Source organism: Ictidomys tridecemlineatus, chromosome 4 (assembly GCF_052094955.1).
Source record: "Ictidomys tridecemlineatus isolate mIctTri1 chromosome 4, mIctTri1.hap1, whole genome shotgun sequence".
Classification (NCBI taxonomy): Eukaryota; Metazoa; Chordata; class Mammalia; order Rodentia; family Sciuridae; genus Ictidomys; species Ictidomys tridecemlineatus.
The window spans coordinates 156,430,687-156,446,393 of record NC_135480.1 but is presented as its reverse complement, the minus strand read 5'-3'; the positions used below and the strand labels follow the sequence as shown (position 1 = coordinate 156,446,393).

Here is a 15,707-nt window from a genome sequence, read left to right as displayed (position 1 = left end):
AGTTTGGAATGATGTTATTCAGATGACTAGGTGGCACTCTGATTCTTGTTGTGCTACTTATTTGGATCAAATTCAGAGGTCATGAACAAGAATTATGATGATTCAAAAAGAACAGAAAGAGCAGTTACTGAGAGTGGAAGTTAGCAGTGCTTTGGAGTCCTGTTCAGTGAGGGAATCTTTAAGGTAGGAGGTAACCATGTTTTTGAACCATAGTTTCTCAAATACCTCTGATTTCTGAAGTGGCAGAACAAACAGCATGTTCATAAGAGAATGATACACATGAACTTCAAGACTGTGGGAACTCATCTTTTCTGGCATAATTCAGGAGCAGATAAATATATGCTCAAGAGGCTAAGGCTGTGGCTCAGGGGAAGAGTGCTTGCCTAGCACATATAGGCACTGGGTTCAGTCCTTAGTACCATATACAAAAATAAGGAAGTAAAATGAAGGTATGCTGCCCATCTACAACTACTAAATAAATAAATAAATAAATAAATAAAATAAAAATGTATGCCCAAAAGACTGCTGTCATGGGTACATTTACCTGGGGACAGTGTAGAAGATGAAATCATATATTCTGGTGTCTCTAGAGTATGTATTTACAGGACAAGAGGATTCCTGTGGTCTACTCCATTGCCCAAGGCCATAAGCCTTTGTGTCTTTCCAGATCAAATGTGATATGCAAAGGTCTCTGACATTTAAAATTTTTAGTTTAATTTTAGTTTTTTATTTGGAAAGGAATATAGCTGACTTGATCATTAGCACATTCCTGCATCATGTAAGGAAGGGAACATTTGCATGTTCTTATGCATTTCTCTACTGCTACTTAGCGGGAAGGCTATACTGCAATCATTATGAGGTATGTGAAGTTATTTGCTTAAATTTGTACTAAGTTTCATGATGTATTTGCATGCTTTTTATGAGAAAGGGCAGTAGAATAATCTGTCAGAAAATGTTTATTTAATAGGCAACTATGCAAAGTGCTGTCAAAGGAGAACTAGTCTGGAACCTTCAAAAGCCCAGAGTGATATTTTGAAAAATCTGAATTTCAAAAACAAAACAATAGCTTAAAAATACCTTCCTATAATAGCAGTTCAGAAACAAGGTGAATTTAACATACTTCATTCATCCATTCTTAATTCATACTGTCATTTCTTAGAGGTTTTTAGGTTATTTGTTATAATGAACATAACTGATTTGTAATTAGTACATTAATTATCCATATTCATTCTTTAGTTAATTTATTCAACAAACATTTATTTTCTTCTCCATATGTAAATAGGTATCTCTAAAATGCTTGAGAAGTTATTCTCCCAAGTGTTTTAATATATTCACATTATAATCTTGTTTACACAGTTGAACTTCATTGTTTATGAAATACGGGTTTGCTAAGTCAACATAAACCACAGCACAGCCCTTATGCTGTATATCACAGTTCTGACTTCTTGAAGGTTCACGGTGTGTTAATGGTTCTGTCCTCTAGGGTTTTACTATCATATGACCCACTAATGTGTATGTTGACTTTAGCTAATGAAGCTATTCAGTTTTAGGATAGTGATCTCTCTGTTGAATGATATTATCTCCATCTTAAAAGTTGATTTAGGATCAGCTTTTGGAGTGAGGAGAACAATAAGAGAGATTAAGGGTTGGCCTCTAACCCTTAGAATCTGAGGTTCTTTGGTGCTTCGGCTTCTAAGAGGATATTGGCAACCTCTTAAACATGATTTGCAGCTCTCAGCTCCCTTGTAGCTCTCTGGGAGAGGTCCCACTGCCAGTCTCTGCAACTGCTCTGAGTTCTTCCAGAGCTTTTCAACAGCAAGATCTGCCTGAGATATGCTCTCCTTGTTTCTAAATAAATTGTATGTGTTGGTTTAGTATTTTGGTCATATTTATTATTAACCTACTTTTCTTTCTGTCATCTACTATTTACTCTAAGAATGCATACTTAATTTTTATAGTGTCCATGTATAAACATTATTTTTATTACTACCTTGATACTGTGCCATAATCCTTCTGTAATAAAATTTAGAAAAAAAATTCTGGAGATTTTTTTAAAAAATTATCATTTGAATATAAATTACAACCAGTTATGTTTATGGCCAAGTAAATTGTGTTGACTGTTAAGTCATATATATTTGATAGAAATTGCAAAACTTTGTCTGAATATTATATAATATTAATAAGTTTACAAATTGTTTTCAAAAGATACAACCTATACCTTTCCTGTTCGTAACTCTTTGGATTTTATCCATGACTATTGTAGGAAACTAGAGAGATTGCTCACGTTCTCTTGACCCCTCAAGTGCCTGCTTCTAACACGAACCGTGTTTCCAATGTCACATACAACCTGGTTCTAATAATGAATTTTAAAGCATATGGTTACTGTGGGATTTCTTACCTCATTTTTTTTTTTAACCTCTGGTGTACCTCAAGCCACAGAAAACATAGCTACATCTTAGCTGTCTAAATAACTCAAGTCATCAGACACAGTTACACATTGCATATAAATATTTTCTGTGAAAGGAAGTTAAAGTATATTATATAAAATGAACCATCTGATGGAAGGCAGATGCTCCAGAAATTTGGAGCAGAGACTCACTGTGTGTATATTTACTTAATTTTTATAGTGATGTTCATTGCATTCCATGATTACTTTTCTATAATAAAGCTTGTGCCTCCTAATCATACTCCCTTAAAAATATCTTAAGTTAACCATGGCTGGCCTGATATTAAAGCACAATTCAACTGATAATAAACATATTTAGAATGTTTATTACAAATTCCGGGTAAGAAAATGTTCTTTAAATCTGTAGCCCCTTTGGAATTTTTTATTCAACTGGAGGCAGTTAGGAGAGGGGGAGATTTAAGAGATGGTGTGTTCTTTTCTGGAATTTGTTGACACACCTTAGGAAATCCTTAGTTTCTGAAAGCCTGAAGGTAAAGAAATATATACTGGCCTTCAGCACTATTCTTTGACACCAGCCTACCTTGTCTTCACTTTGCAGATAGTCTCTGTTCTTGACTTTGCTTCTATGGTAAACCCTGTTTGGAATAATCTTCCTTCAGTATCATCCTTGCTTGTTCTCCAAAACCCAGTGCCAGATACACTGTTTCCATAGACTTGTTGGCACATTCAAGCCTGAATTAGATTTTTCTCTCTGGAAATCTTCTAGCATTTTGTGATCATATTATTCATCTGGGCAGTCCCACTGTCTTGGTATTTGTATTTGCACAAGTGTTTTGTTCACCCAATTTGTTGCCCACTGTAGTTATTAAGGGTATCTAAGATTATTTTGTAGCCATTTGAAATACTTGACAATAATGGACATAGTCAACGACTTTTGAGTGAATAAACTTTCAACAAGTAGATTTATTTTGCTTTTCCTACTTTGGGGACATTTTTGAGTTGTTCCATGTTTGTTAACCACACTACTATGGAAACATTTGGGGGAGAAAGCAAAGAAGGGAGGGAACTCATGTTTGCTGAGGATTTATTTTGCACAATTCTGGGCTTTTATCATTACTTACCTCATTTCCTCCTCAAAATAATTACGTGTAAAACTTATTATTACTCTTCCCAATTTAAAATTTAGGAAACTGAAGCATACCGCTTTTAAGTGGCAGAGGGGGTTTGAACTAAAAGGCTATTTATCTCCCAACACTCTTCATTCTAACAAACACACTGTCTCTCAGATTTATTCAAGATGTCTAAAAATTAATTTTAAAAATTTGAACAGATGTACTACATTGTACAAAAAATAATTCTATATAAAAATTTAGTTCATAATATGTTTGCAAATTCAAACATACTTCTTCATTTACAAAGTACTATCTTAAAATATAAAGGTCCATGAATATGTTCTAAATGATTTATAAAGTGATGGCATAAACTTTTTTTTTTTTGTAAACAAAGTGTAACTGTTAAGTGCAGCCACACTTACGATTTATATATGAAACCTAAATATGCATTTGGGAAAAACTTGACTTTTATTTCATATTAGTAAATTTCACTTTTTAAAATAAATATCTAATTTTTATATATAATTTATAATTATAAATATAATTATAAATTATAAATATAATTTTATAATTTATTATATGTATCTTTTTATATCAAATGATTATAAATATCATGATTTCCAATTCATTTTAATGTTAATGTTATTAATATCATAAAATAATAATCCTTGGTATTTGTGAAACTGCTTTATATTTATTGGTTTAACAATGATTCGATTTATCGCAAATTGGTGCTTTTGAAATCAAATGTTCTGTTTCCCTGAAGGCATCTGTAAAGCAGTGAGGTGACAGGTGCAGTGACCACTGATGTCAAGAAGTGAGGGAAGAAGATTGGGAGTGGGATTAGGGGAAGTGGTAACAGTGATGACAGTTTGAATGCTCAATGTGATGAGCAAGTTTTCAAGTCCTACCCCCAGTACCAGTACTGTGGGTATTAGAACCTTGAGGTAAAGAGGATTCTCCTCTTCCTTGCCCAAAAGCTTGGAAAATATTAGGTTTTACATCTGCATAGAGATGAGAAGTATGAATGTCAGTCCCAGTGTTTCTTTTCCTTTTCCTCCTCAGCACCCATAACCCAGGGAACTGGAGTCAACTTCCCAATTGGAGAAATTCCGAGCCAACCATACTATCATGACATGAACTCCGGGGTTAATCTTCAGAGGTCTCTGTCTTCTCCACCAAGCAGGTAATGGAAAGAGGAACTAATCTTGTTGCATCTGTGTGCAGATAGGTGGAAAGGTAGATGCGCAGATAGACAGTAGATAAATTGATAGAGAGGAGAAATAAAACAGTTTTTGCTGATAGTTTGCAGACGCTTAATCTTTCCTGGTATAATTTATTTTGATATTTGCAAATTAACTGTAAATGTACAAAGAATTTATAAAAAATCTTTGAGGGGACAAAGGAACTATGAAAATATATTAATATGATTTTTATCTTGTCCTGTGAAATGTTATAGTTGTACAAGTTTACTAATCCTTTTGGTAAGTTGATAATGTTGCGGTGTCAGTGATCCCTGATTTATAAGTGATCCATCCTGGTAACTCATGATACCACATCCACACCTGGAATAAGGAAACATGAAAAATGTATTATTACCTAACCTTAAAAGTAAAGGCCTCATTGTAGGCCAAAGTTTTCAATAAGTTAACGTTCTTTGACTAAGTTAGTTGATTCTCAGGTCCCAGTAAAGTATTACCTGCTCTGAGACTAACCAGTTTTTGTTAATGTGGATGAAGAGTGAGTAGTTTCTTTGCTTTTTCATTCTCTCTTGATGTTCTCATTTTCTCTCTTGACCTTTGATTGCAACTTTCAGTTGAAGTGAATAAATTATTATTGATGTATTGTTTTTCTCTTTTTGAGTTATATCTTTCATATAAGAAGATTCATTTGTTTCTGGAGCATTAAATATACCCATGATCAGATAAAAGACTCTAATGAATTGCAGAGCAAAACAGGTTTTATTCTTTTAATTTTTAGAAGTAAAATAATATCTGTAAAATTGTTTTATTTTTAAAATTATTTATTTATTTGTTTGTTTGTTTACTGTGGTGCTGAGGTTACAACCCAGTGCCTCATATATGCTAGGCAAGCGCTCTACCACTGAGCCACACTCCCAGCCCTGTAAAACTGTTTTATTAGAGTATTCTCAGTAAAGAAAGTTAATTGCATTTGAATTAGTTATGGGAATAGTTATATTTGTATGTTTATAAATTAAGGCCAATTTTATATCATTTATAGTCAAACTGTATTTTCATATAGTTAGATTATAAATCAAGATAATTAGATCTATTCTCACTAAATTGATCTCTGACTTGTTTAGGTCTTAAAAGTACTTTAGTTTTTCTAGATTTAAAATGTGAGTACTAACTTTCATTCCCTCTGCTGGATCAGGATGTTGTCAGCACAGATCTTTCATGGTCACTCTGTATCAGGTGCTATGTCCTTCAGAATAAACAAGTTTTGAAAACATTTCTCTACTACTTCGGTCTGAGAATAATTCCTCTCCGATTTTAATTTTTTTTGTACTTATGCTAACTCACAGATGGAAGAATTAGTTTCAAAGGAGAGTTTAAAAATATAAGCTCAAACCCTGGATACCTAAGGAAGAAACTAAATCAAGTATTTATTCTTGCTATGGTTGAGCATGCATAGAAATGACCATCTTTGATCATGTTAATACTCTGGGAGTTGTGAGTCAAATATTAATCACAAGTGTATCTACAAATAGACCCAGGCACACAGGCTTCAAAGGCTTGGGGACCTAGTGTGGTGGGAGGAGTGTGGTCTTGGATGTCCCAGGGCCTTCTTTTGTGTCTGGCTAGTCCCATTAACTTGCTCTGGAAACTCACTGAATTTCTCACTGAATTTTAACAAATGTGTCTCCTCATTTGTTAAAAAAAAAAAAAAGTAGGATTGGCTTTTCTATAGAATTTTTGAGGTCATTGTTGAGTTCTGAAACCCGATGACGTTACGTTTATTATCACTGCATAAAGTTGATTCAGAAGGTTTTTTTTTATTTTTTATTTTTAGTTTTTTATCTGCATGGGCACAAATAAGGAATTCTTTTAGTTAAAGAAAAACATTTATATTCATAGTCATAATTAACTGTTGAATAAGGTATTGGTAGGAGTATATGAAAGCAGTGTATCAAGCAATGTGACTCATATCATGAATAGTTTTAAAAATTTCGCTCTAGGTATTCACTGTTTTAAATAATTAGGATGAATCATGTTTTCCTTATTAGGGTGTTTCATTCTGAAATGAAAGTATGTGTTTGGTTTGAATTTGGAAACACCTTTTTTATGTTAATCTAAACAATAAAGGATCAATAATGTCATATTTTAGAAAAAGTTAAAGATTATTATATGAGGTAGTGTATAATCAGTAAAGTACTATAAAATTTATTGTGAATTATAGGGTTAATGCTAATAATTAATATTTAATAAGTATGTTATAAATGCCAGCCACTTAACTAAATGCTTTATAGTTAATAACTCATTTAATCTTCTCAGTCATCCCCCTTTGAAGCAGTTTTATTATTTCCATTTTACAGATGATTAAACTGAGTTTAGAAAGGTTAAGGAGCTTACTATTAAGAACTAATAAATGGTCAAGTCAAGACTTGAGACTTCTAAGTCCCATTACCTTACCTGTGAATTAATATGAATTACATTGTCTACGGCAAGTGCTACGCAAATAAAATTATTAATATTGATGATCATTATAGTAAGTGTCAAGTACAATCTTAGTAACATGATATTAATATTGGCAGACAAGTCACGCTTAAGAGTTCAATTTTTATGACAGAAATTTCTTGGGGAAAAACTTTTGAAAAGTAGATATAGGCAGAGATGGTATGACAAGTGATACACAACCAGAAATGTTTGCTCTTCATGTCTTGAATACTCATCATTCTTTTAGAATGACTGGATTGCTTTGTGTTTATGGAAATCTCCATAGTAAGAGTCTTCTTAAGTCATTTATTTTTTAAATGTTGTACATCCTCCCCAAAATCCAATTAATGTGACTATTGTTATATTTTAACAGCAAAAGACCCAAAACTATATCCATAGATGAAAATATGGAACCAAGTCCTACCGGAGACTTTTACCCCTCTCCAAATTCACCAGCTGCTGGAAGTCGAACATGGCATGAAAGAGATCAAGGTGGGTGATACTAGGAGATGCCTCCAGGGACATCAGAATAGAATGTTGGCTCCTTTCATAAGTTTCATCTAATAAAAATTATATCAGTAAACCAATATGGATTATATTCTATTACTGAAATGATTTCAGTAAATTTATTTGTGATAATATACTAGTCAGATGTTATCAAAGTTACAAAAATCCCATTTTTTCCTATTTTATTAGACCTTTTTTCTGGACAAAGTGATCTCTGAGAACTCACAGTTAGGTGTGTGACTGATCATCTCTGACTACGTTAGTTGGTTGGATTGCAACAGAACCTCAAGTGTTGATTTGATTAGAGTAAATGGCTTTTTTCTGTGGGGCATTTCCAGGAAGAGCCAAACTTTAAACACTTTGTAGGTGTCAGTACTGAAGGTTCTCGATTAAGGGAAGCCACAGTTCTTTGAGGAAATAAATATAGCATAAATAATAAATAAAAGTATAATGTAAGAAACTTTATGTCTGAGTCAGTGTAGTTATATTTTCTAGATAAAACTACAACCCAGTGCTAGGGCAACTTTAAGGAGAAATAAAATTTTAAGTAATAGGTGTTGTTTAGCTTTCTGAGGGTGAGACTTAGATTTTTTTCCCTTTTTAATGTCTATTGGATTGAATATAGTTCATTATAAGCATCTACCCCTTTTACCACAATTACAGGGAGATTATTAAGCATGGAAATAGACAAATGAGCTAGCTGCAGTTTTTGTTAGTGTTTATACATGTGTGCAAATAAGATTTTTATAGTGGCACCATAAAGTGTATTTGAAAATTGCCTTTTAAGTCAAATTCTGCCTTTAAATAAAAGGTGCTCTTTATCAATGGCTTTCGACTCAAATTTGGGTGTGTATTTGTGGGGGTTGGAGAGGTATATATTGAACAATCTTAGCAGACAAATAACGGTGGAGCTTGACATTTAAAGCTAAGATCAGTTCCTTAACTCAACTCCCGTTTTGTTGCTCAGAATTTTTATATTAAGTGACACAGTATTTTAAAAAATAGTGAAAAACCTCCATGGAGGAATTGGACTTTGAGTCTCTTGGGTCTTTTCAGCTTGTTGAAATTTAACTAGTAAAAAGTAGGGGCAGGCAAAAGCACAGCCAACTGTTGAGATGGGTAGGTAAGTTTGAGAATGGTTCTGTGTACCATGTGACTGGACATTGTGCATAGGAAAGGAAGTGATAGATGACAGGGGTCATTTCGTAGAAGGACTTAAAGATCAGCCAGATCCATCCTTTCGTTATGTAGGAGACAACAATCATCTTTATAAAAGATAAACAGCATTATGTCACACTGGCTTTGGGTCCTTAGTGAGATCTGAGTACTTTTAGGGGAAGATCAGAACTCCCTCCTTTGACTGACAGGCTTGGCCTCTGGCTGCAGCTGCAGCTCAGCAGGTGCCATTGGGCTTTTCCTTCCTGTTTGCACCTGAGCCTGCGGCTTTGTTTAGATTTAGGAATGTAACACCCAGGACCTTCTTATAATCCTTGTCCTCTGGAATGTTCTTCTCCTGACTCTTGCTCTAGCAAATTCTTTTCCATCCTTCAGGGACCAACTTACTCTGAGGAATTTGAACCTTAATCAGGACTTCCTGTTTTGTCTCCTGGTGTCTAGTATCCTATCATTCTTGTATTGTTTTCAAAATGTATAATTCCATATTTATTTATGGGATTGTTTAAATCTGTTTACACTGCAAAGGCAATAGACTACTACTGCAGCCAGTATCTAACTCAAGACTTGGTGCATAGTAGGGGCACAATAAATATTTGTTGGATAAATGAACCATTAATAGACTGGAAAACCAGACACCTTAGTGAAGTCAGGGAATAATAGAGACTTTTACCTGAGGTGTAGAACTGTGAGTAAAAACAAACTCCTCAACCCTTTATATTTTATTACTTGTTTTACTGACATTGTCAGTTTATTCTAAACAAAGCTATATTTTCCTTGTCAAAAATTTGTTCTGGAAAGGTTCTGATGGTAATGATGATAACATTGTAAATGTGTGAGAATGTCTGTGTTGTTCAGTAGTGTAGGTGTTTTTTATTATAGAGAGTGTCACTTTATAAGAATTGATTCCTCTTTCAGTCTATTCAATAAAGCCAATCTCAAATCATATTATAAAACATTTTTGAAAAGTAGAAGGGAAACTGTCATTCTTTTTCTTTGTAAAATCATTGCATTGTCTTGGTGATTTTCTATTGTCAAGATGACTAGAATTACTGGAGAAGTCTGTAAAGGCATATTATATTAAGGGTAAGGAGGAATGTTCCATTCTCAAGTGTGCTTAAAAAAAAAAAAAAAAAAAGAAAAACTCTTGTCACTTTATTTCTGAAGATCCCGAAGACTTTGTAATGTGCACAATAAGCCATTGTGGGTAGAAGACTTCAACTATAATGAAAAAATGAGGGCAGTACAGTACTATCTTTATAAATTTGCTAAGCCAAATGCAGTCCTTTTGTTCTTGGAAAATTGCCTTTTTAAAATTCACAAAATAAAATGCCTCATAGTTGTTCTTGTCCATCTTCAAATGTTCCTTAGACATACGTGTCTGTCATGAAGGGAATTGTTTAAAGCACAGGCTGAATACTACTCTGACACTTGTAATGGCTTTAATCTGTCTTATACTTATTTCTGTCATAAAACCCAGTACTAATTGGTACTCAGTAACTACTTACTGGGTGATTGTAACATGGCTTATTTTACGATTAGCAGAAACACTTAAATTTACAATTATTTCCTGGTTATATTCCTTATTCTGTTAGTGTTAACTTTGCATTGAAATCTATTCTTGCCATAACTCTTAGCAAAGCTGATTTTTGAGATAGGCAAATAAAAACAACAAAATTCTGGACAATATGTGGATTCTGTTTTCCCTTATAGTCTTAAACATTAGTATGAATCATTGAGATTTATTTCAAATAGGCAAAAATAAAGACTATAATATAACCAAGTTAGTATACTTTATTTTAGAAAGAAATTAGGCATTTTACAAAAATCTAAATTCATGTAATGAGATATGTTCATGTAATATTCAATAATTTAATGAAAAACTATTTTTTAGTACGTTACAGTTAATTTTGTCTTTTCAAAACAAAAAAGGTATAGTTTTCTGATTATGAAAGAATTATTATTTATAATTTTGCAAAAAAGACAAATACTTTTAAATTAAACAGTATTTAATGGTATTAAACATTGGTAGAAGAATATAAAATTTGCTTATTCTTCTAATGAATAGTGATAGAAATTAATTTGTCAGCATCTAAATTAAGTAATATTTATATTTTTACTTAATGTTGTTTTATACATAGAGAAGGAAAGGACAGAGAAAATAATTCTGGGCTATAAGCAAAGAGTAATTGCTTTATTCTTAAGTTCTAAATTAGTTCTCCTTACTTAGTCTAAGACTAAGGTTTTAAACTTCTGACTGCTTCTATTTCTAATAAATTCCTTTTCATGTTTTTTTTCTTCTTTCTTTCTCTTTTCCTCCTCTTTCTTTCTTTCTTCCTTTCTTGAGCTGGGGATCAAACCTAGCCTCCCACATACTAGGCAAGTGCTTTACCACTAAATATATCCATAGCCCTGATCATTTTTTTATACTGTTTTCCATCATTTAAGATCTTAATGATCTTTATCAGAGAATTTTTTTATTTTATCAGTGATAGTATGCAGGTTGAGAATTTTTTTATTTTTTATTTTATTTTTTGTTAGAACTTTATGGTTATACATATGGTTGGTTTCATCCCAACAAACTCATACATGATTTCAGTTCATGATTCCCCCTTTTCCCTCTGCCTTTTCCTTCGAGTCCCCCTTCCCCTTCTTCTTCCTCTATTCCAATAGATTTCATTTTGCTTGTCTATTTATGTAATCTTATCCTTCCCTCCCCCTTTCCTTTATTTTGCTCTAACTTCTGCATATGAGAGAAAACATTCAACCTTTGAGTTTCTGAATTGGCTAATTTCACTTAGCATGATAGTCTTCATTTCCATCCATTTACTGGCAAAAGCCTTAATTACATTTTTTAAAAATATCTAAGTAGAACTCCATTGTACATATATATCACAATTCTTAATCCATTCATCTATTGACAGACATTTGGGTTGATTCTGTAATTTCACTATTGTGAATTGTGCTACTATAAACATTGATGTGGCTGTGTAACTGTGATATGCTGAGTTTAGATCTTTTGGAAAAATACCCAGGAATGGGATAGCTGGGTCATATGGTGGTTCCATCTCTAGTTTTTTTGAGGAATCTACAAACTGCTTTTCAGAGCAGTTGTACTAGTCTGGGGCCCTACCAACAATGTACAAGTGTTCCTTTCTCCCCACAACCTCATCAACATTTATTGTTGTTTGAAATAATTTATTTTTATAACACTTATTTATAAAATATTCTTTTTGAAATTTTATCTACATTAAGCTATCTTGAATAAATTCAGAGACTTGATTCCTAGTTAATATACTTCTCTAGAAATCACTAGAGCAATTCTTGTAACTTTGGATATAAGAGGAAAAATGAGATAAGTCATGATTTTACTTCTAGTTCAAGTTATCTTCATGAGACCAAATCTAGTTGTATGCCAATGCCCATTTATTATTTGCTTGAATGTTTGAAATATCATTTATCAAGGTCACTTTGCCATTGCCATTCTAATAGTCATTGATTCATCCAAGTCTAAATGTAACACTCATAAAGCACTACTTAATAGACAGTGAGAAAAACATGATATGGTAAATATATTTGTAATATACAGTCATGGATTTCTAAATGGAATATGTAATAACTTCTCAGTCTGATGAGTATTAAAACAGCTTATGATCTTAGATAAAATGTAAATTCAAAAAGATTTTTCATGCAGTACAATTTTATTAATTTCTAGACCTTTAGGATTTGAGATAATTTGGCTCAATTAACATTTATCAAATGACTGTTATATGCCAGGAATTTTTATAGGCATTGAACACACAAATGAGATTAATTTTCCAGTCCTTGACCTGCTGAACAGAAAAATAGTTTTGTACTATTTATGAAAAAAAGAACTTCACAGAAAATAAATAATATAAACCAGATTGCAAAGTGACTATATTCATGCTTTAGAACTAACTTACTTTTAAGCAATATAAGAGGCAAATCTTTATAATATGTCAGTTAATTGGCACCTTGGAACAAAACTGGTACTACTTGCTGTATTGATGTGTAATTACAATTTTAAGAGTAGTTTAAAAAATTAAATTGATTCTAAAATAAGTTATATTTATGCATTGAGTTCTGGTTGTTGTAGGTACTAGAAAATAAAAAGGCTAATATAAAAAAATATTTTTGAAGTTCTGTTATCTAAGTCCTCTTGGCAAGTTTTTCTGAAATTTTAATATATTTGCAAGTGTGGAGATTTATGATAATTTATTTATAAACATTCTCATTAGTAATGCAGTCTTTTTACTAAATTTCAATTTGCATTTTATAGAATTTTATAAGGTAATTTTAGATATCAGATGAGTTAAGACAAAGGACTCAAAGGAACCCTGGATGCTAGTGAGTGATAATGCCAATTTATTATCATAAGCTCAATCAAAAAATAAATAACAGTAAATAAGAGTGTGGTAGCATCCTAACAGAACTGCTAGCAGACACCAGCATCACTTATTGTGAGTTTAAGAATGTTTCTAAATAAGCAAGATAGAAGAGTGGTCAACTAAGTTTAGAAAATTCGGTTTTAACAGTATTTAAGCTTTTGTCATTCATGAATGAAAATGTCAAATATTTAACACATTACTGTGGTTATCTAGGAGTGACTGCTAATTGAACAAGTATGTTTATTAAGTTTGTGATTTCAGAACCTTTTATTTCTGTGGAAGAATCTACAGGCAACATGAGGTTGAGACATAGAGGAACAGTGCTCAAGCCCAAACTCCCAACTGATAAATGACACAACTTTGAGGTTTCTCTGGAGCTAAGGGAGCAGAACATGTTAAGTAGCTTTCCCAGAGATTGAGTGACTGCTGCCTGGGAGCCACTAGCATTCTGTGGAGTCCTAGAGAATAGCAAGGCAACAGTAACCTTGGTGGAAGGACTTTTTAACCTGCCTTTGTGCAGCAGATCAAACACCAATTCCTTACATTCCTAGAGTTCAGATCACAGGATTAAGTAGCAAATGTCCAAATATCAAATTTTTGAGCAAGAGAAAAAACAGAGATACAAGTTCTTTTGGGGGATAAATGTGGAGAAGAGCTCGTATGAGTTTAATGTATAAGCATAATTTTTAAGATTTCCAGTTGAGCTTTTTATTATGAAAAACATCAGAACTTGAGAACTACAAGTGAATTTCCATGTATTTCATGACATTGGAAAACAAACTTCAGGGATATTTCCACTGGGGTGTATATTATTCTCTTCAGCTACACTGCTAAAGTTAAAAAAAAATCACATGAACATCTTTGAAACAGAAGGAAAACATTAAATTGTTGGTGAAGGCTTTCATCAGAATCCCTTATGTTGCCTGCTAATCAACAAATATCTGTCCTCATTTCATGTGATCTGATTCTGGGCGGGGCTAACTCGTATATATGTTTGAAGGCTCCACGCTGATTAATATGGAAAAGTTGTACTCACTCATATTTCTGTTCTCTGGAGCCTTAATAATTTGAAAATACAGCATTTTGTAGAAAAACCGAAATAGCAAATTAGTTTGAAATAATAATAACTTTCTTTGTAATACTGGGTCTCTGGACTGATGGAATGCAGATTAAAATAGGAACATCAGAAACCCATGGGAGACTGTCACAGTGTGCCATACAAAGTTCAGTGGCATAATAAAAGGTTTTTATTTCAAATCCTTTCACACATTGATTTCATGTGTAAGCTTATTTTGCAGTAGTTTGGAAAGCAGGTGTCTTTTTAGTTTTAGACTATCAATATCATATATAATAGTGAAACATAATTAAGACTCCTTATTTTACAGCTAGGCAATCCAAGAATCAGAAAGACTGACTTGTCCGGTGTCTAGGTAACTAATTGCAGAGCCTAGATCTTCTTTTTTTTAAATCAAATTTTTTTCTGTTATACTACAGTCTCCCTAGAGAATCAGTAAGTAAACTTACTTATGTGGGGAGAAGTGGACTAGCAGAATTTTACCACCGCTTCACAATTCTCAGAAAATGGACAGTTTTCCTTAAAAGCTTCAAGATGAATTCTGAATTGTAGAACTAGAATGGGAGAACTGAAGTGAATTTTTCATTTTCAGAGTTCTGAAAGAATTGCCAAAACAAAAATCTCAAGATGGTACATGTATACACACACACACACACACACACACACACACACACACACATATATTACACTGTATTTATAATACATTATACTACTATTAGGATTATTTATATATAAATATATATTTATATGAATATATATGATTATATATTTATATATATTTTAACTGCTTCAATATATAAATATATATAATCAGTTTTGAAGTTAAAAAATTGCATGTATGAATGCTTTTGATAGATAAATGTGGAGAAGAGCTAATATAAAATGTATGGCTAAGCATTATTTTTAAAAGTTTTTGCTTTGGAAAGTAGAGAAAAATGTAAAGTGCAGAACATTGTACCTCACCCAGCTTCAACTATTAACAATATTTTACTAATCTTATTCATTTTATATCTTCCAGTTTTTAAAAACTATTTTTAAGTATATTATGCCATTTGCATATAAATATTTCTAAGGGTTATCACCCTAACAAAGAAATTTTTTACATACAGAACCATTTTCAATTTAAAAAACAATAATAGTTCCTTAATATAACCCCATATAAGTTCTAATTCCCCAGTCTATCTTGAAGGTTGTTCTTTTGAATGAGAATTCTGATGTAGTCTATTTAAACTTTCAGCCTGTTTACCCTTTACTAGCTACCCTTTCGCTTTTCCTATATCATTAATTCGTTGAAGAAACCGCATAAATTTAAAATTGTGTTCAGAAAGTATATGTAAATGAGGCAAA

At 32.5% G+C, this 15,707-nt stretch overlaps 1 protein-coding gene across 12 annotated transcripts in view; it reads left to right on the top strand.

Annotated features, from left to right (window-relative positions):
* The window catches only part of Nfib (nuclear factor I B), a 419,314-nt gene that overhangs the window by 349,389 nt on the left and 54,218 nt on the right, over positions 1-15,707 (top strand). For all 12 annotated transcript variants that reach the window (XR_005733947.2, XM_021728207.3, XM_021728206.3 and 9 more), the window contains exons 5-6: positions 4,585-4,705; positions 7,570-7,688. Coding sequence is in view for 11 of the 12 variants with exons in the window: in XM_021728207.3 (XP_021583882.1) it covers positions 4,585-4,705; positions 7,570-7,688 (240 nt within the window). In the remaining variant the exon portion in view is untranslated. The remainder of the gene's footprint in view (positions 1-4,584; positions 4,706-7,569; positions 7,689-15,707) is intronic.